Genomic DNA, 24,649 nt, shown 5'->3' on the forward strand with positions numbered 1-24,649 from the left:
GGTCTCCCTGTAGCCCCAGCTGGAACTCACTATGTAGACCAGGCTGGCCTTGAACTCACGAAGATCTGCCTGTCTCTGTCTCCTGAGTGCTGGTATTAAAGGCGTGCACCACCACGCCCGGCAAAGTCCATTAGTGTTTTTACATTCCTAAGTTGCAGAGGTTAACTTTCCTCTTAGTGGCCATTTTAAAAAGTTTCCATTATTTTACTTAAAAAATACATATTTATTTTGGAGGACTGGAGAGATGACCCAGTGGTTAAGAGCACTTGCTTTTGCAGAGGACCTGAGTTTGGTTCCCAGAACCCACGTGGCAGCTAACAGCCAGTCCCAGGGGACTCAACACCTTTTTCTAGTCACCGTGGGCATTGCATACATCCGTGCACTTACATATATATACCTAGGCAAAACACTCATACACATAAAAAATATCTTTTTATGTATGTGTGTGCATATGTGAATGTGTGCTTATAAATGCATGTTTGCTTCGCTGTTGTAAAATCTGATTCTTGGTAGTTTAAAAAATTAGTAGGAAAAATACTTTCTATTTGAAATATGACTTTATGGTCTTTTTGAAAAGTTTCTAGGTTGGGTATGGTGGTGCACGCCTTTAATCCCAGCACTCAGGAGGTAGAGGCAGGTGGATTTCTCTTGAGTCCTAGGTAAGCCTGGTCTACGTAGTGAATTCTAGGCCAGCCAGGGCTGCATAATGAGGCCCTGTCTCGAAAAGGAAACGAATTATTTTCCTTCCCTCCCTCCCTCTTACCCCCCTCTTCCTTTCATATGAGCCTCTTGTGTGGATGCATGCATGTTATGGTATCATGTGAAAGTCAGAGGACAACTTCAGGAGTGAGTTCTCTCTTTTCACCATAGGGGTTCTAGGAATGGGATGGAACTCAGTTTTCCAGGGTTGGCAGCAATCCTCTTTTACCAGCCTCTCAGCATTCCTCCAAGGTTCCAACAGAATGATCCATTAAGCTTTGCTTGCAATACTCTAGTGTTTTTGTAAGAGCTGCAAATTTCCACATTCCTCCTGCAGTCTAGTTGTAAAGGCCTAAGACCCACATGGTCAGGTTTATTACAGCAGTGGTCCAACTTCTGGGTACCAATTTTCTGTATTAGTTGTTTTTCCTGCTGCAGTGTTAAAATTCTTTGACAAAAGAAACTTAAGTAAGAATGAATTTATTTTGGTGCACAGTTCACAGGTATAGACCATTGTAGCAGGGAAGTCATGATAGCAGGAACTTGAGGCAGTTGGTTACTACATAGCATCCACAGTCAGGAAACAGTGAGCAGGAAGTGGGACAGGACTGTTAAACCTCAAGATCCTCCCCGCAGCGATCCACTTCCCTCCAGCAAAGCTTCACCTCCTAAAACCCCAACAGTGTTCCCAAACAGCCCTAGCACCTGGGCACCAAAGTGTTCAAGCACGTGTGCATTCGGCAGACATTACATAGTCACAGCACAGCAGCACTTATCACTTCTTTGAGGTCCCCCCCCATTTATTTGTGGATTCTCTTTTAGGAAAGTGTATGATCCAGTGTGTTAGAACTGTTTGTACAGGAGGCTGGAGAGATGGCTCAGTGGTTAAGAGCACTGACTGTTCTTGCAGAGGACGTGGGTTCAATTCCCAGCACCTATATGGTGGCTACGAACCATCCTTAACTCCAGTTCCAGGGGAATCTGACACCCTCGTCAGACCTCCGCGGCATTGCACAACACGGGTGAACTTACATATATGCAGGCAATACAGTCATACACATAAATTTAAAAAGAAAAAATCAAAAAACTGTACAGACCTCCCCAGTTGTATCCATGCATGAATGTTAGGTAATTTGAGTTCTGAAAGATTTTAAATTGATCATTTTTAAACTTTATTTTGGATTTTTTTTTTTTTTTTTTTTTTTTTTGGTCTTTTTGAGACAGGGCCTCCCTGTAGCCCCAGCTGTCCTGGAACTCAATATGTCGACCAGGCTGGCCTTGAACTCACAGAGATCCACCTGCTTCTGCCTCCCAAGTGCTGGGATTAAAGGCATGTGCCACCACGCCTGGCTTATTTTGGAATATTTTTATATTTATAGAGTTTCAAAGATGGTTTAGGGATTTATGAATTCCTTTCCTCTAGTTTCCACTGTAGTTGCAACCTAATGTAGAAATTGTGCATTTGCCAAAACTTAGAAATGTAATATTCTTATGATTACCTCAGTTAGGACTTAATATTTAATTTATACCACTAATATTCTTTATATGTTGCAAAGTTTAGTCCAAGATTTTGAATTTGGTTATCATGTTTCCACATTTTGGGGGGTGGGGGCTGTTGCTGCTGTTGTTTTTGAGAGCGAGGGTCTAGCTATGTCACCCTGACTAGCCTGGAAATCAATGTGTAGACCTGGGATGGCCTCAGATTCCCAGTGATCCTCTTTCTGCTTCAGCCTGCACCACCATGCCCAGTTATTTTGCTCTTTGATGGTTTCTTTTTTCATTTTTTTTTTTTTTTTTTTGAGATATGGTTTTCCTGTAGCCCCCGCTGGCCTAGAACTCACTATGTAGACCAGACTGGCCTTGTACTCACAGAGGCCTCTGCCTTCCAAGTGCTTGGGACTACAGGCATGCGCCACCATGCCTGGCTCTCTGATGCTTTCTTAATCCTTTTACATTTCTTCTGTTTTTTAAATTTGTTTTTATTTTATGTGTTATGAGTGTTTTGCTTGCATGTATGTAGGGGTACAACAGAAGCCAGTTAGCTTCCGTGTCAGTGGTGGGAACCAAACCTGGGTCCTCTGAGAATAGCCAGCACTATTACTCTGAGCCATCTCATCAGCCCATTAATCTTTTTTTTTTTCTTTTCTTGAGTTCTAAGTAGGTATTTATAGACTGTCTCATTTAGAGGCTTGTCTGATTTTCTTTTCTTTTTTTAAGATTTTATTTTATTATAAGTAGGAATGTTTTGCCTGCATGTATGTCTGTGTACCACGTGTGGGTAGTGCTTGCAGAGGCCAAGAGGGTGTTGGATCCCCTGAAACTAGAGTGACAGGTGGTTGTTAGCTGCCATATGGGTCCTAGGAACCAAACCTTGGTCCTCTGTAAGAGCAGACAGTGCTGTTAACCACTGAGCCGTCTTTCTAGCACTGTTGTCTGATTTCTTGGCATTAGAGTTTTAGAGAAGAAACCAGCAAACTGAGGTGCTTTTTCCACCATACTATACTAAAAGTTATGTGCTGTGGAGAAGACATCACTGTTGATGCCAGCCTTTGTCACTTGGGCAGTGTTTGTTGGTTTTTTTCCCACTGTCAGTTTGTTTTTTCTTCTTTCTAAATCCTCTTATTTTATTGAGATAAGTAAGTCCAGCCCATCCTGAACCAATTCTCTTTCATAGGAAGGAATATATGCATATATTTGAAAATTTTCTAAGGAAAATTCCTTTTTTCTGTTTTATTAGAGCGGATATAGATAAAAGATGTTACAAAGTACCAGATTGTGCAATTTGTCTTTGATGCTTATTACTATTATTATTTCCTTTTTAATACAAGGCTTTACTATGTAGCTAAGACTTGGCTTCAAACTCTGTAGCTCAGGCTGGCCTTTTAACTTGTCCTTGTTGGGATTGCTGGTGTGTACCACCATGCCCAGCTCTTAAGTAGCTTTCAGACAAATAAAAGTCTTCATTGTTAGAGGTGAGGCAGGAAAATCAAAATCAAGCTATCCAGAATTAGTATTTGACAACAGCTTGCTTTCTCACAGGTGGTACCTTCTGACTATGCCCTCATGGTAGAAAGTAAACCAACCTCCATGGGTCTCTTTTATAGGATGAATCCCTTTGTTAAGGATTCTGCCCTGTACTTCACAAAGTTCTTACTTCTTAAATCCCAATGGGATTTAAAAATCTGAAATTTGGAGTGCAGCCTACAAGCCTCCATGAGCTTCTATTGGATCTGCCCACCTTTCTGAGATAGGTGTAACTTTTCTCTTTTTTCTTCCTGTTTCTTCTGGTGCTGACCAAACCCTAACTAAGCCTTTTCTGGTAGTTTGGGCTTCCTGACTCTGTCTGATCCCCCACCCCACCATGTGACAGCTGGTTCAGTGTGCTCACCTCCACACTGGCAACAGTGTAGCTCTTTGCTTTCCTTCTCCTTTCTCCTCTGGGAAGCTGCCAGTATTTACAGCTTGCTTGCCCTGGGGGCTTTTCTTTAAACTCTAATAAAATTTATCCTCCAACTTAAAAAAAAAATACAAAAACAAAACTGAAGTTCGGAGGCACACAAACATTTAGAAGGGAATCCAGCCATTTGATATTGTTATCTATAAAGGTTATGTTTGAGAGCCATGAAATTCCGACAAAAAAAAAAAATTTGCAAAAACCCCAAACAAACAAAAAACACCCTCATGATGTTTTAAGTAAGTTTACAGTTTTGTGTTGGGCTGCCTTCGTAGCTATCTTTTACCACGGCCTGTGGCTTGGACACAGCCAGTAGATAGAGACACTTTAGTCTTTCCTTTTTTGGTGCTGGGTATTGAAGCCAGTGTCTGCAGCAAGCTAGACAGGCATTTTACCACTGTGCTGCCCCCCCACCCCAGCCCACAGGTGGATATACTTTGTCTTCAGTGACGCAGCTGGTAACTCCAGATTCAAGGGTGAGATACCACAGTTTTGTGCCCCCCTCCCCTTCTTTGGTCTTTTTGAGACAGGGTCTCCCTGTAGCCCCAGCTGGCTTGGAACTCACTATGGAGATCAGGCTGGCCTTGAATTCACAGAGATCAGAGACAGGCTGGCCTTGAACTGATAGAGAGGCCTGGGATCAAAGGTGTGAGCCACCACGCCCGTCTATAACAGCACCCTTATCCCTACTACCTATTTAAACACTTGTTTCTTCCTTGTTATCTTTTTTTTTTCTTTTCTTTTTCCCCCTTTTTTCTGCCTTCTCATCCTTCTTGTATCCTGAACTTAGTCTTAAAGCTCAGACTCCAGGACATTAGACTTTTGTCATATGGCTTTCAGACAAATGCCAACTTTTGAGCTTTATTTATTTTTCCAAGTTCCCAATTTGTATTTCCTAATACGCATCTTTGGTGTTCTGATCTAGTTTTCTGGTTATCAAATTAACTTATCTTGCCAGTACAGAACACCTTTTGTCTTTCTTCTGTTAGAAGGCAAAGGTGATTCAATATAAAGGAAAGGCTAGTGGTCTGGGTATATTTCTCAAAATGTGTAAATTAGATGGACTAATTTCTGGAACCAGTTATGAAAGATTGAGTGTAGGGTTGGTTTTATACATGTCACACATACTTACATGCCCTCCCCATTTTATGCTACCTTAGTAATCAGAGTTTCTGTCTATAGTGCTTGCATGCACACACACACACACACACACACACACACACACACAAATTGGAAAACCAGATTTATATGTGTTTTTTTTTCTCATTGGAGAAAATAAGATGCTTACAAGAAATAGTTTTTAAAAGATGGACTTTTTTTTTTTTTTAGAAATGTGGAATAATCAAAGTGTGTGGGAAAATGCTCAAGTTTCCTTTGTATTCAATAGTTACATTAATGAATACTCATTTCAGTTTGTTTTATTTCAGCTTTGGCTAGATCAGAGTCTAAGAGAGATGGAGGTTTTAAAAATAATTGGAGCTTTGATCATGAAGAAGAAAGTGAAGGAGATACAAATAAAGAGTAAGGCTATTTTCCTCCAATACTATACAAGTGAAACTTATCAGAAAATCAGTTTATATTTTGTAGAAAGTTTTTTTTAAACATGATTATTTTATATTAAGAGATAAATACTTTATTGGTAAATAATTTTGCTGCTATATTTCTCAGTCTTTAAAAATGTATAAATATATGTATGTAATACGTGCTAGCTAATGACTGAAAATTGACTAGAAAACAGTTTCAAGCTAAGGTAGTAACAATCCTCCTTCTCCTCTGTCTCCTCTCTTTAAAAACAGGAATTCTTTTCTGGAAACAATTTGAAAAGCGATCATTTATGTAACCCCTGAATTTTGTATGAAAGAGTAATCCTCGCTCTTGCCAACTTAGGAACTGTTACTGTCACTTTCACCTCATAGTTCCACCAGTAAAGCAGTGCCAGGCTAAGTAATATGAACAGGTGCTGCCTAGAAATTAAGCAGTGTGTTATTGGAATGAATTTCTATGTGAATTTTAAATAATAGTTGAGTTTTTGCTGTAGTTTTGTTTCAGTGTTGCTGTAGATCAGATTTAGGACCTAATATACAGGAAAGTGTTCTACCACAGCGCCTCATCCATGGCTGTTACTAACAGTTTCAGTAGTAATGCTTGTTGTGATTTTTATGTTGCAAATTTGATACTGCTTTTAACTTCTTGATTTATTATTATTATTATTGTTTTTTTGAGCCAGGGTCTCCCTTGTAGCCCCAGGTGGCCTGGAACTCACAATGTAGCACAGGCTAGCCTCGAACTCACAGTGCTCTGTCTCCCAAGTACTGGGATGAAAGGCATGCACCACCATGCCTGGCAATAAGTTCTTGATTTATTAATGTGGTTTCCTACTGGCCAAAACAAGTTCAGAGACATGTGAATACACAAAGTTCTACAAGAGCTTTAATTTCTTTTTCAAGCCTGGTCTACATAGTGAGTTCCAGGACAGCTGGGGCTACAGGGAGACCCTGTCTCAAAAGAGACCAAAAAAAAAAGAAATCTTGATTGCTTAGTTTTTAGTTTTTTGAAACAGGGTCTCCCTTTGTAGCCTATGCTGGCCTGGAATTCACTGTACAGCTCAGTGGCCTCAAGCCTGTGACAGTCCTTCTGCCTCAGCCTAAGTGTTAGGATTCTAGGTCTGCCTCACCACACCCATTTTTGTTTAAATCTTTAAGAAATCATTCACATATATTAGCTGAGTATTATAGGTGTTTCATGTCCACTATTTTAGGTGCCTTTATTTGAACTGATATATTTCTAATTTCATTGAAGTCAGTGTTTTATGGTCATTTCTTTTTTTTTCTCTGATTATATTTCTTTTCTGATAGAGGTTTGGTATTTACATAGTTTTGAAAAGATAGACTTAAATAAGAAATTAAGCTAAAAATGAATTCAGATGTTTGATATTTACATAGTTTTGAAAAGATAGACTTAAATAAGAAATTAAGCTACCTTTTAGGCATTTTTAACAAAATGTTCATAAAAGAATTTTAGTATAGCAATAGCAGTATATACAAAAGTATATAGCTAGAATTTTACATATATAGCAGGATTGTCTTTAGAAAGGCATTTTTGATTTTCTATTCCAAAAGATTACCAACAGTTAATTTAACTATTTACATTTTATATATGCTTATGCCTGCATGAGTATATGTGCAGCATTCAGGAGCCCTCAGAGGCCAGAAGAGGGCATTGGATTCTCTGGAACTGGAATTAACAGGTGATTTTAGGCCATCATGTCATTGCTAGGAACTGAACCCAGGTCCTCTGCAAGAGCAGTAAGCGCTCTTTACTTAGCCATCTTGCCAAGCCCCTACCATTATCATTTTAAAATGCTCTTTTAAGGTGCTGGCCTGTGAATGATCACTTATAGATTGAACACTTTGGTTATTGTGATCCTTGGGGCTTCAATATTTTGGTCATATTGAGGGTACCATGAGCCGTTAGTGTTCGTTAATCTGACCTTTTAGAATCTCAGGCCAATGATTCTCAGTGAAAGATTGATGTTTCCAAGAGTAATATGACTTTCATTGTGCCAATACTATTGGAATTACTTTCTTTTCACTTAATTTTTCTTCCCTGGGGTACTGCTTTTATATATTTTTCTGTTCTTCCCTAAGTGTTAATTCAAGTTAGAAGGGGAAATAGTGAGCATATATAAGATCCATAGTTTAAACTATTATGTTCATTATGGTAGGGAACAACAAACTGGTACTTTTTGCTCAGCACCCAGGTTTGTAATTTGTAAATTGGAACACAGCCAGATTGAAGTATGGTGTTTATTTTCAGACTGCAATTGGAAAGATATAGTTTGATATAGATAATGTATGGCCTGGAAAGCCTAAAATGTTTTTTTAAAGCATGATCCTTTGCAGAAAATTTTGCTGATTGTTTGACTCAGATGAGCATTGAGGATAAGACGTGATAGGAATGTGTGAATTCTGTTACTTAAGGTTTTCTTCCCTTTATTTTCTCTATAGTGGGGCAAATCTACTTAGTGTAGAAGATGAGGATTCTGAAACCTCGAAAGGCAAAAAGGCAAGTGCTGCTTTAATTTTTTTTTCTTTTGTGTTATTAAAAAAAAATGATACATTAAAAGATTTGACTGGCCATGGTGCTTCAGACCTTGTAATCCCAGCATTTAGGAGGCAGATGCTGGAGGATTACCATGAGTTCAAAGCAAGCTTGGTCTTTATTTCAAGTTCAGGCCAGCTAGGGCTACATAGCAAGACTAACTTTAACCAGAAAAGAAAGAATATTTTTTTTTTTTTTTTTTTTGAGACAGGATCTCCCTGTAGTCCCAGCTGGCCTGGAACTCACTATAGGCCAGGCTGACCTTGATCTCCCAGAGATCCACCTGCCTCTGCCTCCTGAGTGCTGGGATTAAAAGCATGCACCACCATGTCTAGCTGTATGTGGGTCTCTCCTTCCCTTCGTGGGCCGTTGGCCACCGATCCACGAGGACAAAGGGAGCAGAAGCGACGAATGGGGTCAGGACGGAAAAGACCTTCCGGGGGAGTCAGATTCAGTGATACAGCTCCATTTATTCAGTGGGGGGTCAGGGAAAATATAGTGTGAAGGCAGCAGCCAAAGCTTCAGCTGATAGGTGCTCATAGTGTGCTTTATTGACATGTGGTAGGGGGATCCTATCATCCGACTATAGGGCAATGCCTAATTTATCATAGAAAAAACCTGGGGGCAGTTTTATTGCAGGTAACTATGCCAAAGGTCATATTCCAAATAAGGTCAGGCATCCGTGCTTGAGTCCTTCCATATAGCACTGAGCCCCTTAGAACTATCCAGACATGGTGGACTGCAACCTTATCAGCAGGGTCCCCCAACAGCTATACATAGTTTTTTTATTGTAAGCTCCAATGCCATCTACACTCCAAACACATAGTTTTATCACTATAGAACTAGTTAATTGGCTCTCCATTGCCATTAAAAAACAAAATAAGGGGCTGGGAAGATGACTCAGCAGTTAAGAGCACTGACTGCTCTTGCAGAGGACCCTGGTTCAGTTCCCATCGTCCACATAGTGGCTTACAACTGTCTGTAACTCCAGTTCCAGGTTATCTAATGCCCTTTTCTGGCTTCTGCGGGCATTGCATGACATGGGTACACTTGGAAGCAAAACATTCATACACATAAAATAAAAAAAAAATAAAATAAAATATTTAAAAACAAAACAGGCTTCCAAAGTACTTAAGAATTAATGAAAAGGGAAGGTTTATTTTGGCTTAACAACCTCGGAATTTTTGTGCATGGCTGCTTGAGCATGTGGCATCTGGGCAGTAGGGAAGGAAAGGGGGACAGACTACCAATAGCACCACAGGCCTCATTCTCCTATACAGTTGGGAGTATACTATACATAGTTTTTCTAATCTTACTTGAACTCAGTATTTCTGGAAGCTCTCCATAACCAGCAGGCTTTGGGACTGAGGAACTGAGTCAGTAGGTAATGTGTTTCCCATGCTAACAAGGAGGCAGAGACAGGAGAATCCCTGGAAGCTATATTCCAGCTAGCCACAAGCAGCAGGAGAGAGACCCTGTCTGAAACAAGGTAGAAGGCAAAGACTGACACATAGCATGCAATTGCCTGCACTCACCCAGCATAAAAGCAGTCTCATTCTTTCAATTGATACCTAATAGTCCAGTGTATGATGTGTCATTATTAACCTGTACTGTCACACTGATCAATAATATATCGATATGTAAAATATTATCAGATTTTTTTTTTTTATTTATTTTTGTCTTTTTTTTTTTTTTTTGTTTTTTTTTGGAAGGGGTTTCCTTTTTCCCAGCCCCAGCTGTCCTGGAACTTTAGACCAGGCTGGCCTTGAACTCACAGAGATCCGCCTGCCTCTGCCTCCCAAGTGCTGGGATTAAAGGCGTGTGCCACCACACCTGGCCCTATTTTTGTCTTTTTGAGACAGGGTCTCCATGTAGCCCCAGCTGACCTGGAACTTGCTATGTACACCAGGCTGGCCTCGAGATCTGTATGCTTCTGCCTCCTGAGTGCTGGGATTAAAGGCATGTGCCACCATGCCCAGCTCATCAACATTTATTTTTTTTACATTGGTTTATTTGTGGGTGTGTGGGTGTACATACCATAGCAGGTCTGTGGAGGTCAGATGCCAATTTTCTGGAGTTGGTTCTCTCCTTCCACCATGTGGGTTCTATGCTAACTTTACTTTTTCTTCAATGTTGGGGCTCTAATTCATAGCCTTGCACATGGTAGAGAGACCCTCTATGACTGAGTTATTTTCCCAGTCCTTATTTGTTATTTATTGTTTTTTTGTTTTTTCGCTTAGTGTGGGTGTAGTGTGTAGTGTAGTGTTGTGTAGTGTTGGTTTTCTCCTTTGACCACGTGGGTTCCAGGGATTGAACTCAAAGCTTCAGGCTCTACAGGCAGCAAAGGTCTACCCACTGAGCCATCCTTCAGGGCCCTTTTTAAGAACTTTTAAATTTACTTTTAGGGGACTGGAGAGATGACTCAGTGGTTAAGAGTAATTGCTGCTCTTTCAGAAGACCAGAGTTCAGTTCCCAGCACCCATATCTGCAATTTGAGCTCCAAGGAATCCAGTGTCCTTTTCTGGCCTCCATGGGCACCTGAGTACACACACACACACAAATGAAAATAAATCTTTAAAAAATAAATATTTTTGCTTTTTTTCTGGGGCTAAAGATAGTTTATCATTAAAGTGCTTACCTGGCATCTGTTCTGAATTTAATTTCCAAGCACTATTACAAAATTAAAATTTTTTTTAACTGCTGAGCCATCTATCTACTGTAAAATTCTCATATGTGAAACTTTCTTACCTTTTTAAAATTATGTGTTTGTTTTATGCATATGAGTGTTTTGCTTCCGTATTTCTAAGGGCACCCCAGTCATGCAGTGCTTGCCGAAATTAGAAGAGGGTGTTGGATCCTCTGGAACTGGAGTTACGTGCAGGTGTTAGCCTCCCTGTGAGTGCTGGAAACCAAACACTTGGGTCCTCTGCAGGAGCAGCCACTGCTCTTTACCAGTAGAGGCATCTCTGTAGCTCCCCTGAATATCAATTTTTTTTGAATACTTTATTTATTTTATTTTATGTGTATGAGTGTATTGCCTGCATGTATGTAAGTGCACCTGTGTCATGTAAAACTTGTGGAGATCAGAAGAGGGTGTTGGATCCCCTGGAACTGGAGTTAAGAATGGTGGTTTGCCATCATGTTGGTGCTGGGAATCGAACCCAAATCCTCTGCTAGAGCAGCCAGTGTTCTTAACTGCTGAACCATCTCTCCAGCCCCAGAACCATTCTTAAATTGATTATGTGCTATGTTATAACTTTGTGTAGAAGAGACCATGTATTATTAATGATTTTTGTGCATTTAGCAATACTAGTGAAATAATCACGTAGCAAATGATTTTTAAGCATAGTGTTCTAGGTGCTAGTGAATAGGTTAAGTTTTTTCTGTCGAAATTAAATTCTAGAAACTGGCTATTAATTACTTCATAATTAATGTTATAATTCAGGGATTGGCATACTAAAGATCATGGGACAGTTTATGCTCCAGAAAGTAGCATGTTTTTATTTTGTGTTGTGTGTGTGCATGTGGGGGTGGGGGGTGGGGGGGTGTTCCTGGATTAGTTTCAGGGCCTTGTGCATGATAGGCAAGCACTCTCCTGAGCTGTGTCTCAGTCGTACATCTTTAATTGCATGAAAGAAAAGAAGAATACTACTTTATGGCAAGTGAAGGTTTGTGTTTATAAGGAGAATTTTCTGGGAAACATCCATGCTCATTATATATTGTCTGTGGTTGTTTCTTTGCTACAGCAAACTAAAGAGACTATGTGACCAATAAAGCCCAAAATATTTATTATATGGCTATTTCCAGGAAAATGCCGATCTCTACTGTTTGTAAGCATACTGTGTAGATTGATATTAAACTTAGAGAAATACATAGCTTTTGAGGTAGGGCTGGATTATTACACTAATCAAATACCAGTTCTAACTTTGCTAAGAATTAAACAATTTGTGGAACTGTTACATAATGCCTGGCAATAGGAGTCTTGCATGTTAGCATATTTTGTTAACGTTGCAGTTGTTAAACCTTTATAAATTAGGGTTTTTTTTGTTTTTTTGCAAATGATGATATATTTATGGTTGTAGACGTGATAACATTGAGGCCAATACATACAACTGGTTTTCTAGTAATGTTTGGTTTGTGCTAATCCATCTGTTCTAGTAGTTCATGTTGGTTTCTTTTTGTTTCCTTGCTTTTTCTTGTTTTGTTTTGAGACAGGATCTCATGTATTCCTGGCTAGCCTCATACTCACTATATATAAAACTGAGGATGACCATAACTTCTGATCCTCCTGTCTCCTTTTCTCCAGTCTTAGGATTAGGCAGGTGCTTAGTTTATACAGTGCTGGAGGTTGAACCCAGGACCTTGTGCATGCTAGGCAAACACTCTGCTAACTGAGCCACATCTTCCTCCACCCTCAGAAGTGCTCTTGTTGCTGGGCTTTTGTATTACCTTGAAAACTGAAGCTGAAAATATTATTTGATTTTTATGAACAGGAGTGTTCTAACTTGTGAGGTCATCAGTCATAAATGGCTCAATTTTTACTATACCCTCCAACTGTTTGAGCTACTTCTGTGTTACCAATTAAGAGTGCAAATGATGAAAAATAAAAACTATTAGGAGAAAAGAAATAGATATATAAGATATCTAAAATAGTAAAGTCATGTTTATGATGCTTTTTATAATTTTTATTTATTTATTTTTTAAATTTTATTTTAGGTCTTTCAGAGACAGGGTCTCCCTGTAGCCCCAGCTGGCCTGGAACTCACTGTGTAGACCAGGCTGGCCTTGAACTCCAGAGATCCGCCTGCCTCTGCCTCCCAAGTGCTGGGATTAAAGGCTCATACCACCACATCTGGCTTATGTTGCTTTTTTAAAAATTGTGTATGTGGGGGCAATGTGCATGCATGTGGGGGGTGGAGCCCCAAAGTTGACGACCAGTGCTGCCTTTGATTTATTTATTGAGGCAGAGTCTCTCACTATGCCAGAGCTTGCCAATTTGGCTAGTCAAGCTAGGCCCCTTGTCCCAGGGATTCCCAGTCTCTGCCTCCCCAGTGCTGAGATTACAGGCAGCCACCATGCCTGCCTAGCTTTTATGTGTGTTCTGGGGATTCAAACTCAGGTCCTCATGCTTGTCTGGCAAGCATTTTATCCACTGAGCCATCTCTATAGCCTTTAGTGTTTTGTTTTAATTTACCAGTTACTTCTGAATTTTTGGTAGCACACAATTTTGTAATTGTGTGATAAAATCTTTGTAAATTTATATTTTATGATTCTCCTATAAAATAATAAATTTATAGGACTAGGAATGTAGCTTAGTTGGTAGAGTGCTTGTCTAGAATATATAGAACCCTATGGTTTGATTTGGAGGCATCAGGATCAGTTCAGGATCATCCTGTTACACGGCATGTTCAAAGCCGGGTACATGAGAACCTGTCTCAAAACAAGTGTGCATCCTCAGGATGACAGTAGTGCAATGGTTAAAAGCACTGGGTGCTCTTGCAGAGGACCTGAGTTTGGTTCCCAGCCCCATTTGGAGGCCAACAGCTTTTTGTAACTCCAGTCCAGGGGATCTGATGCCTTCTTCTGACCTCCACAGTCACTGCACACACAGGTGCGGGCAAAACACTCATACACATAAAAATTAATTGATTATTATTATTTTTTTTTTTTTGGTGTTTTGAGACAGGGTCTCCCTGGATTCACTCTGGACACCAGGCTGGCCTCAAACTCATAGAGATCCGCCTACCTCTGCCTCCCAAGTGCTGGGATTAAAGGCGTGCGCCACCACACCCGGCCTAATTAACAATTTTTAAAGGGATAACAAATTTTTCATGGAGCTAAGTGCTAAGTATAACAGATGGTAAGGAAATACTTTCCTAAGAGAATTTCACAATACAATAATGATTTTCATGGGATTCATAGTTACTAATTGTATTAGTTTATTTTTCTGTTGCTGTGATAGAATACTCTGACAAAAAAATTCCTTAGGGGAGAAAGGGTTTAATTTGACTTACATTTCTAGAGGAGATGGAGTTCATCAGGGACAGCATGGCAACAGGAGCCCAAAGACCACCTGGCAGAGCAGAATGGTCACATAGGAAGCAGAGAGGGGGAACAGGAAGTGGGGCTAGGCTTTAAATCCTCACAACTCACCTCTGGTGACATACTTCCTATAGCAAGGTTCTGCTTTCCAAAGGTTTCACAACTCCCCAAACAGTGCTGCCACCTGGGGACCAAGTGTTGAACATGTGAACCTATGGAGTACATTTCATAGTCAAACCATAGTACTGGTGTTTTTATTGCTGACTGAAATTATATAGTATAACATAAACCTATAAGCAATAGAAATAATAAATATAAGAGTTTTTCTTACATATATCCTCTTGCTTTGATAGTAACTTTGGGTTGTTGGTAACTATGCCCAAATGCTTTCTCAAAAAGGATGTTCATTCATTCAAGACAGATTCTTACTCTGTCACCTGGTCTGGCCTTGAGCTGTCCATCCTTCTGCCTCTTCCTCTCAGGTTCTGGAATTTCAGACTTATACCACCATGTCTACCTTCACAAAAGGGAAATTTGGAAACATAGAATTCCTTAACCAGAAACGTGATTGAGGGGCTGGTAAGATAACTCAGTAATAAAGTGGTTGCACCATAAGCATAAGGGCTGAACTCAGTCTCCAGAATTTATCACTAAAAAGCTGATTGTAGCCGGGAGTGGTGGCGCACTCCTTTAATCCCAGCACTTGGGAGGCAGAGGCAGGCGGATCTCTGGAGTTCAAGGCCAGCCTGGTCTACATAGTGAGTTCCAGGCCAGCTGGGTCTACAGGGAGACCCTGTCTCAAAAAGACCAAAAAAAAAAAGCTGATTGTAGGCCTGAGATGACTCAGCAGGTAGAGGTGCCTGCCACCAAGCCTGACAACCTGAGTTCCATGTCTGGGATCTACATAGTATCTCTATGTGTGTGACACACACCCACTAAATTAACAAAAAATGTAATTAAAGATAAAAGCTGAGGTGTTCTAGTTTGTTTCTCCATTGCTGTGACAAAACACTCTGACCAATACCAACTTGGGGAGGAAAGGGTTTATTTGGCTTACATCTCCCAGGTCACAGTTTGTCAGGGAGCCCAAGGTAGGAACCTCTGGGCAGGAACCTGGAGGTAGGACCTGGAGCACAGGACATAGAGGAATGCTTGTTCCTTTGGCCCATGCTCAGCCTGCTTGCTTATACAGCACAGATCAACCTGCTCAGGGGTGACACCACCAATAATGGGTTGGGCCCTCCCACATCACCCAACAATCAAGGAAATACCCCCCAGACAGGACCACAGGCCATTTCAATGGAGGCAGTTTTGCAATCAAGGCTCCCTCAACCCAGGTGTGTCAAGTTGACAACTAAAGCTATCCAGCACATGGGCTAGTGACCTCTGAGCTCACACACATGGGGTGGCATGCGTGTGTCCACAAACAATAAATGAATAAATAAATAATGTAATTTAAAAATAACGTTTTTGAAAGCTGGTTGTATTGGCACACACTTGTAATTCTAACTCCGGGGAAGCAGATACCAGCAGATATCCTTGGGGTTTACCAACCAGCCAGGTTAACCTAATTGGCAAGATCCAAGCCAGTCAAAGAACCCTATTTCAAAAATCAAGGTGGACTATGTTCTGAGGAATTATACATGATTGTCCTATGGTCTCCACATGCACATGTTCCCCACATGAGCACACAAAGAAGCATAGTTGGTTGAGAATTTTGACTTAAAACAGTTTATAAGAGGAAGTACTCATTTCTACAGTAATACAAAGGAATTTTTAGCATGCTGCTTTTGACTTTTAAGATGTTTTTCTATTACATTTGGATTTTTACTGGAGTAACATTCCTTGATTTTGCCTCTTGTTGCTAATCAACGTTTATATTTCTGCAAACAGCTATAAAAACTCCTCATATAGTGTAGTATGGCATTGGCTTTGTTAGAGTAATCCTTGTTCTAATTCATTTATTAGCTTGGGCAAATTATTTTGCTTTTAAGGTCCAGGACATTAGGAATAGAGCTGTTATAGATCCAAATAATATGATGGATAGAGTTTGTTGAAGGAAACAGAACTGAGAGTCTTTTTCTATTTGTCACTCAGTAGTAGGCTTAGCACATGGTTTGCTGGGGTTTATTCCTTGTTTGTTCATTTTCAGACAGGATCGCACTATGTAGTCCTGGCTGGCCTGGATCTTACTGTGAAGGCCAGGCTGGTCTTGAACGCACAGAGATCTACCTGGGATTAAAGGCAGGCACCATCACACATAGCTTTGAACTGTAGTGAATTTAAATGATATATAGCATATAAAATTATTTGCATAACGATTTCATAGTAAGCCTCCCATTAGTATTAGTAGTTGTAATCTACACAGAGGAATAAAATGATGAGGTTCTTCTCTTTCTCTGTCTTCATTTTCCTTTCTTACTTTCTCCTTCCTTTCTTCCCCTCCTTTGTATGGCCAAGGCTGGACTCAAACTCACAGTCCTCTTGCTTCTGGCTCCAGGTATTCGCATTACAGGAATGTGTCATTGTGCATGTGCTACCAACTTTTAATATGATCAATTTTTTTTTATTTTAATTTTTTATTTTATGTATATGAGTGTTTTGCCTGCATATATGTAAGTGCACCGGTTCCATGCAGTACCCTCAGAGGTTAGAAGAGGGTGTCAGACCCCTCGGAAGAAGAGTTACGGACGATTGTTAGCCACCATGTGAGTGCTGGGAATTGAACCTAGGTCCTCTGGAAGAACAGCTAGTGCTCTTAACCTCTGAGCCATCTCTCCAGCTCCCAACCCCCCACCCCCTTTTTTTTCGTTGATGTCCAGTTTGTCTCCCTAACTGTGAGCCTGCTTTGGCATTTGAGTTCCATCTTCTAGAATCATCAGGTGCCTTCTAGGAAAACAGCCTTAAATTTCTTGGGTATCTGATATCTGGTAGTCTCTACTAAGAGGAGATGAGGCAGTAAGGACATGTCTTCAGGAGTGAAAACACGATGAGCAGGGTAGCAAAGTAAGTGTTTTGGGGTCATAGGCACTCCAGAAAGGATGAGCAGTTCTACCATGAACCCCCAGGAGAACTGTTCTGAGAGGTGATTTTGAGTTACTGTGGGATCTCTGCAGAAAAAAAGTGAAAAGTCAAACTTACCATCTCAGGTTTCTTTCCGCCCCTTTGTGAAAGAATAGAAAAGAAAAAATTTGTTTCAGAAATGAAATCAAAAATAAATTCCAGTATTTATTTAGTCCTCCTAAAGCAAGAAGATTCCAAGTTGAAGGCTAGTCTGGGGCTCCACAGTAAGACCCTGTTTTTTTTTAAAAAAAAGAAGAAATTAAGCTAGTTCTGGCAGCAGCTGAGGAGGTTTGTCCTGTATACTATTCCAGCTCGGACACATAGCAAGACCGTCTTCTTTTTTTTTAAGAGGATGAGAAAGAGGGAAGAAAATACTAAAATAGGTAAGAGAACCAGGACCAGGTAAAACATTGCAGTAGATAAAGGTGTTTGCTACACAGTGGGGCAACTATACATATAAAATAATTAAGTAAATAATGTAAAAAATTTAAAATAGACAAAATGATTTGATTTTTTTGTTTGTTTTTAGAAGAAGGGTCTCCCTGTAGCCCCAGCTGACTCGGAACTCACTATGAAGACCAGACTAGCCTTGATTTCACAGAGATCCGCCTGCCTCTGCTTCCTAAGTGCTGGGACAGAAGGCATGTACCACAATATCTGGTGATAAAATTATTTTTTTTTAATATAATTTTTAGGGGATAATTATCACTATGAACTGAGGACCAGGGCTACAAGGATGGCTCAGCATTTAAGAGCTCTACTGCTCCTGCACAAGATCCAGGTTTGGTTCTTAGCTGCTCCCAGCATTTGTAACTCCAGTTCCAGTCAATCTGAGGACTCTTTTGGCCTCCATGGCCAGCAGACATTTGGTGTACATGCATACATGCAGACAAACACTCAGACCCATCAAAGAGCTGTGGACCATAGAGCCTGAAAGCAGCTTTTGTCTTGTTCAGTGAATTGTGCTAAAGATAGATTTGTTAAATGCTTGGAGGAGGGGTTAGTTAATTCTGTGATCTCCCCAAGGTGATTGTTGCCAGTATGTTTCTGTTAACACACCTATGAAGGCATAAAGACATTATCTCTTTGTGCTTAATATGGAAACTTTGGGACTGGAGAGATGGCCCAACAGTTAAGAGCACTGACTGCTCTTGCAGAGGACCCAGGTTCTGTGCCCAGTACTCATATGGTGGCTAACAACCATTCATAACTCCAAGGTGAATCTGAAGCCCTCTTTTGACTTCTGTGCCCATAGCACGATACAGGTATGCTTACACATATGCAAGCAATACACTCATATACATAAAATAAAAATAACAATTTTTTTTTTTTAATTTTTTATTTTTGAGACAGGGTCTCCCTATAGCCCCAGCTGTTCTGGAATGTACTATGTAGACCAGGCTGGCCTCAAACTCAAAGATCCGCCTGCCTCTGCCTCCCAAGTGCTGGGATTAAAGGCGTGTTCGCGCACCACGCCCAGCAATAAAATATTTTTTTAAAAAGACCCTTTTATGCTGAGGCAAAATCCTAACAGAAAGGCTCATCCCTGGCAGTATTTCCTACTGATAGCATCAAGGCCTGTTAAAGCAGGGAAAATTAAACTAGCCCAAGATCCACTACTTTGTTTCTTCAGATGTTTTTGGAAAGATTTATGTGAAAAGAAAACTAATATGTCCCATGTTCCTATAAATTTACATTCTTTAGGAAAAAAAAATTGGATTATTCTTGTCTTGTACCATTGCTCTCTTGTCACCATACCCTGTACCTTTCTGTTTTCAACAGCTATATACATTTTTACCTTTTTTCTTTTCTTTAGCTTTTCCCTTTTCTTTCTTTGAGACAGAGTCTCACTTTATAGCCTTGCCTGGCCTGAACTCACTGTGTAAACAGGCTGGTTCTACCTTCCAAAAGGCTCTAGAGTGCTGAAATTAGAGGCCACCATGCCTTATTTACATGCACATTCATGCTTGTGTGGAGGTCGGGGGACAGCTTGAGGGAATCAGTTTGCCCATCTCACTGTTGTGGGTCCCAGGATCAAACTCAGATTGTGAGGTTTGGTGGCAATCACCTTTACTTGCTGAGCCATCTCACCTGGCTTATTAAATGTGTAAGCAAGGCTGGCCTTGAACTTGTGATCCTCCTGCCTCTGCCTCCTATGCCACACAGCTGGCTTGCTTTTTAACTAATGGGTTTTCAGTAGTTGTTGATGAGTTATCACATGATGTTCTTTATTGACGGTAACATTTCTGGATCCTTTTTGCAGTTAAATCAGAGATCTGAAATTGTTGCTACTAGTTCTGGTGATTTCATCTTGAAGACATATGTGAGACGAAACAAGACTGACAGCTTTAAAACTTTGAAAGGCAACCCAATTGGATTTAACATGCTGAGCAGCAGTAAGAAACTGAGGTATATTTTAAAAGTGAATAAAATTTTTTTAGTTGGAAAAATTGAGATACTGACATTTCACCATAGAGAAGATAAAGAGGAAGCTAAATGGCCTTTGTGGTCAATATGCATGCCCTGTCTCTTTTCTTTTGAATACATGTATAGATGCTTTGAGTCTTGAGTCTTTCTTCCTTTTTTTAAAACACATTTTAAAATTTACTTTTGTGTATGTATGCATGTGGAGGTCAGAGTACAACTTGAGGCAGTTGATTCTCTCCTTCGACTGTGCAGGTCCCAGTATCGAACTGAGTTGTCAGGCTTGGTGCCATCACCTTTACCTGTTGAGCCACCTTGCCAGCTCCAGTCTTATATTTTTAATTTAAATTTAATTAATAGTGTGTGTGCGTGCGTGTGTGCGTGCGTGTGTGTGTATTCGTGTAGGGTGGGTAGTATATATGTGTGTGTACATGCACATTTACCTGTGGATACATATGGAAGCCAGAAGTGAGTGAAGGACATCTTTCTTTTCTCCCTCTCTACTTTTTTTTTTTTTTTTAATTTTCCAAATTTTGTAGCCCTTGACTGGCCTTGAACTCACAGAGTTCCACCTGCTTCTGCCCCTTGAGTGCTGGAATTAAAGGTGTGTGCCACCATACCTGTCCTATACCTTATTTTTTGAAACATGGTCTCTCACTGAACCTGTAGCTTGCTGTGCTGTGTCAGCTAGACTGGCCAGTGAGTCCCCAGCAACTATGTGTCTGGCTATTTATGTGAGTGCTGGGGACCTGAACTCAGGTCTTCATGCTTGCAATAACAAACACTTTACTCACTAAGCCATCTCAGTTCCTTTTGAATCATCAAGTAGGGTTTGATTGTAGTACTTTCTGAATAAAGCATACTGCAAGAAATAGTTTAATATGTGGCATTGTATTTATTTCTTTCATATAGTTAGTATAGTGAGAAACTCAGTCACAATAAGGGTAGTCATACACTCACTTAGAAGATCCTAATTAGGATAATCTCAAAAGGTCTCATTTTTTTTTAATAAAAGATTCCATTCCTCTTCTATTCCAGATAAAACTCTCCTTTCCTAGTGGCTATGGTAGCAAACCATTGTTACTACCCAGGACTGAGCTGTTAATATCAGAAACATCTCCATAAGTAGAGTTGAAAGTCATTATTTTATTTCTGCTCTGTCACTATATAACTGAGATCTACAAATGCTGGCTAGAGGTAGTAGCAGGATTGGAATTTAAGGCTTGATTTCTGTTCTCTATTCCTAATTGTTACTACTGTTTTTCCTTGAAGAGGATTTGAGACATTTGCATTCAGGGAGTCTCCAATGGATAATATATGGTTAATTGAATTTATATATATAATATATGGTTAATTGAATTTATATATATATATATTTTAGAGCAGTTTTTGTGTGCTCAGATTTTAGAGGACTTATTTTGCATATGTGTATGCAAATTTTCTCTGTTCAGATTATTTGGGTTTTGTATCTGCAGTGAAAATACACAAAACACACCATTATGCTCTGGAACTGTAGTTCATGGTAGACGTTTTCATCATGCACATGCACAGATCCCAGCAGTCAAAACAGCAGCTCAAAGGTAAGTGCCTCATTCTCTTTGTGTGTATAATACCATCCTGTTAAGTAGGGCTGGTTTGTTTTTCACTTTGAAGAACATTTTTAGGAGGTGCTAGAGAGCTGGCTCAGCAATTAAGAACAGTTGCTGTTCTTCCAGAGAATCTGAGTTCAGTTCCCAGCACCACATCAGTTGACTCACAACCACCTATAACTGTAGGTCCAGGGGCACCTCCAGCCTCCAAAGGCATTCATGTGCACCTGTACTCACATGCAGATACCCACATACATACCTATAATTAAGCATAAAAAATTTTCTCCCTTGTTTGTTGAACTTATTTACTATTTTCACTCTTTGAAGAGCTGTGTCTCCAAAATAATTCATAACCTGATAAATTTTTGTTATTTTATATTTGATTTTTAGAAAGTCACAATTTTTAGAGAATTTAAAATAGGAACCATTTTGTTGTATTGGTTTCTAGATGTAAGAAGATACTTAATGAAGCTGATGTGTAATATTGATCTTATGATATTAGGCGGAACCATCCTATTGGTAGTTGACCTAAAGAACAAAACTATTATTTTTTTTATTACTTTTCCTACTATGTAAAATTTATAAGATTTCAGACTATCAAGTCACAGTACTCTTAAATGTTTAGTAGTTTTATAAATGTAGTTCTCACTGATGTTGAAAGTACTGTTGCATCCTTGAAACCTTGAAAGTCATAGTTGAGGAAAGTTTAGTCTTTTAAATGCTTTTGATCTTTTGCAGAATTATTTTTGGAATATTAATATTTCAGTTGATTTAAATTCTGAGGCTCTAGAAGTTTGTTATATTATTTTACCTTTTAATAACTGGAAAAATTTATTTTTGGTATACATTTTATATGTTGTCCGTCATTTTTAAGAATATTAGTCTAAGCTTGTTAATCATTAAGAAACAGTTTCAAATCTTAGAAGTTCTTTCTATGTGATATTTATATAGATTTGCTACAACATAGATCTTTGACTTAAAAATTTGAAATTTCTCTCTTGGGGGTTAGAGAGATGGCTCAGCAGTTAAGGGCACTGGCTGCTCTTTCAGAGAACCCAGGTGCAATTCCCAGCATCCACATGGTCACTAATGCCTGTCTATAACTCCAGTTCCAAGGGATCGATGCTCTCTTCTGACCTCCTTGAGGATTGCATGACATGGGTGTACTTAGACACATGCACACAGTACATTCGTATACATAAAATAAAAGTAATATTTTATAATAACATATTTTAAGTAAAAATGAAATTTCTCCTATAATTTAAGATGATTGAAAGAAAACTTGTTTTACTTAAATGTGTTATCCTAGTTTTCACATGAGGCTTATAAGAAAATTTAATTGAAAAGACAGAAGTTACTGTTCACACCAAAAATTTGCTTGTTGTAATGCCAAGGTACACAGACAAATCATGCTCTCTGGCCTACACATGGCATAAACATGAGAATAAAGAATAAAAAAGTTTTAAAAGATGCATGCATGCTTACACCTTGTTCCCACTAGTATAAACTGTTGCTGATAAGATCTTGATACTCTATAAATGCAGTTTAAGTTGAGATACTAATTAAAAATTTATAGCCAATGATTCAAGTATCTGTTATTTTGGAATAACTTAAGCAGGGACATACTCTTCTTTGTCCCTCATTTTTCATTATAATCTTTAACAAAAGATTACAGTTGTGTTTTGTTTTATTCTGAGCCTTGGTCCTTATTGCATCTTGCATGCATTTCATGGCTCATCTTTGTAAATGAATAGATTGAGTTAGTAAGAGCTAGTGTTTATTGGTAAAATATTGTTTCCTAAAAACCAGCAACCTGAATTAATTTGTATTCAAAGACAGTCCCATGCACAAATATTCTACCAGAAGGTTTAGGAGCAGAAAAGGAACTGCAAAGATTTGACTAAGCAGGACAGAGTCTGCTCATGCTGGTCTTAATTGTGTATAAGAATAAACATCAAAGAAGTTTTAAGTTTATTTTTATATGTGTGAATGTTTTACATGCACATAGGTAGTTGTACTATGTTCATGCAGTGCCCTGGAGGCCAGAAGAGGGCGTCAAATTCCCTGGAATTGCAGTTGTTAGCTGCTATATGGGTCCTGGGACCCTAACTTAGGTCCTTTGCAAGAGCAGTCTGTGCTCTTGCAGAGGACTGCTGAGCCTTCTCTCTAGCCCAAAGAATAAACATTTATTTCAGCTGTGGTCTGTCTTTGAGAAGATTTTTGAATTTCAATGACAAGTCATTGAAATATCTTTTAAGTTTTATTCCTTCAAAAGCAAAGTGATTTTACAGTCATAGGGGAGGAATAGAGTGTTGGAAGATGAATATGACTAAGTCTACTCTTGAAGCTTACATTTAATTAGAGGTCAGAAAGACAAATAAGTGAATCCAGGTGTGGTAGTATATGTTTGTAATCCCAGCACTCAGGATTGAGGCTCAAGGAAGAGGCTTGCTGTTGGTTTGAGGCCAGCTTGGGCCTACTGCATAGGGAAACCATGAGGTCCTGGATTTGCATCCTATCACTACCACCCCAGTAAACAAATGATCCTGTGCAAGTTGAGTACTGCAGATATATAATCTATGTATAATACTACAGAGCAGAGATGCCCCACTGGAAGAAGTAATAAAATATTTTTGAGTCTGTCAGGTAGAGGAGGCACTCTGTTGTAGGAGCCACATCGTCAGAGGCAGTTGGCATAGTTGCATGGTCTAAGGGTAAACACAACTGGCTTCTAAAAATTCTCGCATTGCACGACATGGGTGCACTCACATACATGCAGGCAATACACTCATACACATAAAATAAAAATAATAAATATTTTAAAAATTCTCTTAAATTTTTAAAAATTGAATTTAAAGAAATGTCACCAGTTTGGTAATTCACAGAATATTAGAGTTAGTAGTCCAGCTTGGTTTTTTTAAGTCAATCAAACCTGGATGTTAAGTAATGTGTAATTTTTCTTGAAAAATCTAAGACGGAATAAATGAAGGTTGCTAAATATTTCATCAGATTGGTATAGTCTTTGGAAGATAATTAAGTTTCCAAAATATTTTCTTACTACTGTTGTAAATGCTAATTCATATGTTAAAGATAGTTTCATATACTAATAGTAATAAAGGAAAAGAGTGTGAAAAAAATGAAACGCTCTTTCACCCCAGCTTTAATCAGACTCACTAAACTAGCTCATTTTATTGGTTTATGTTCTATTTATGTTTTCCATTGTTTTGTTTTTGGATGGGGAACGTTGGATACAGGGTCTCTCTATAGTACCAGCTGG

General features: G+C 39.3%; 1 protein-coding gene across 5 annotated transcripts in view; it reads left to right on the top strand.

The window, feature by feature from the left end:
* The window catches only part of Senp6 (SUMO specific peptidase 6), a 104,349-nt gene that overhangs the window by 9,498 nt on the left and 70,202 nt on the right, over positions 1-24,649 (top strand). For 2 of the 5 annotated variants that reach the window (XM_029560596.1, XM_029560597.1), the window contains exons 2-5: positions 5,581-5,674; positions 8,161-8,218; positions 19,623-19,768; positions 21,259-21,363. In XM_029560596.1, the coding sequence (XP_029416456.1) occupies positions 5,581-5,674; positions 8,161-8,218; positions 19,623-19,768; positions 21,259-21,363 (403 nt within the window). Of the gene's footprint in view, positions 1-5,580; positions 5,675-8,160; positions 8,219-18,068; positions 18,141-19,622; positions 19,769-21,258; positions 21,364-24,649 lie in introns of those variants that run through there. The other 3 variants (XM_029560600.1, XM_029560598.1, XM_029560599.1) reach the window with 3 other exon arrangements.

The sequence above is a fragment of the Nannospalax galili genome, unplaced genomic scaffold, assembly GCF_000622305.1.
Source record: "Nannospalax galili isolate Female #2095 unplaced genomic scaffold, S.galili_v1.0 scaffold512, whole genome shotgun sequence".
NCBI classification, from domain to species: Eukaryota; Metazoa; Chordata; class Mammalia; order Rodentia; family Spalacidae; genus Nannospalax; species Nannospalax galili.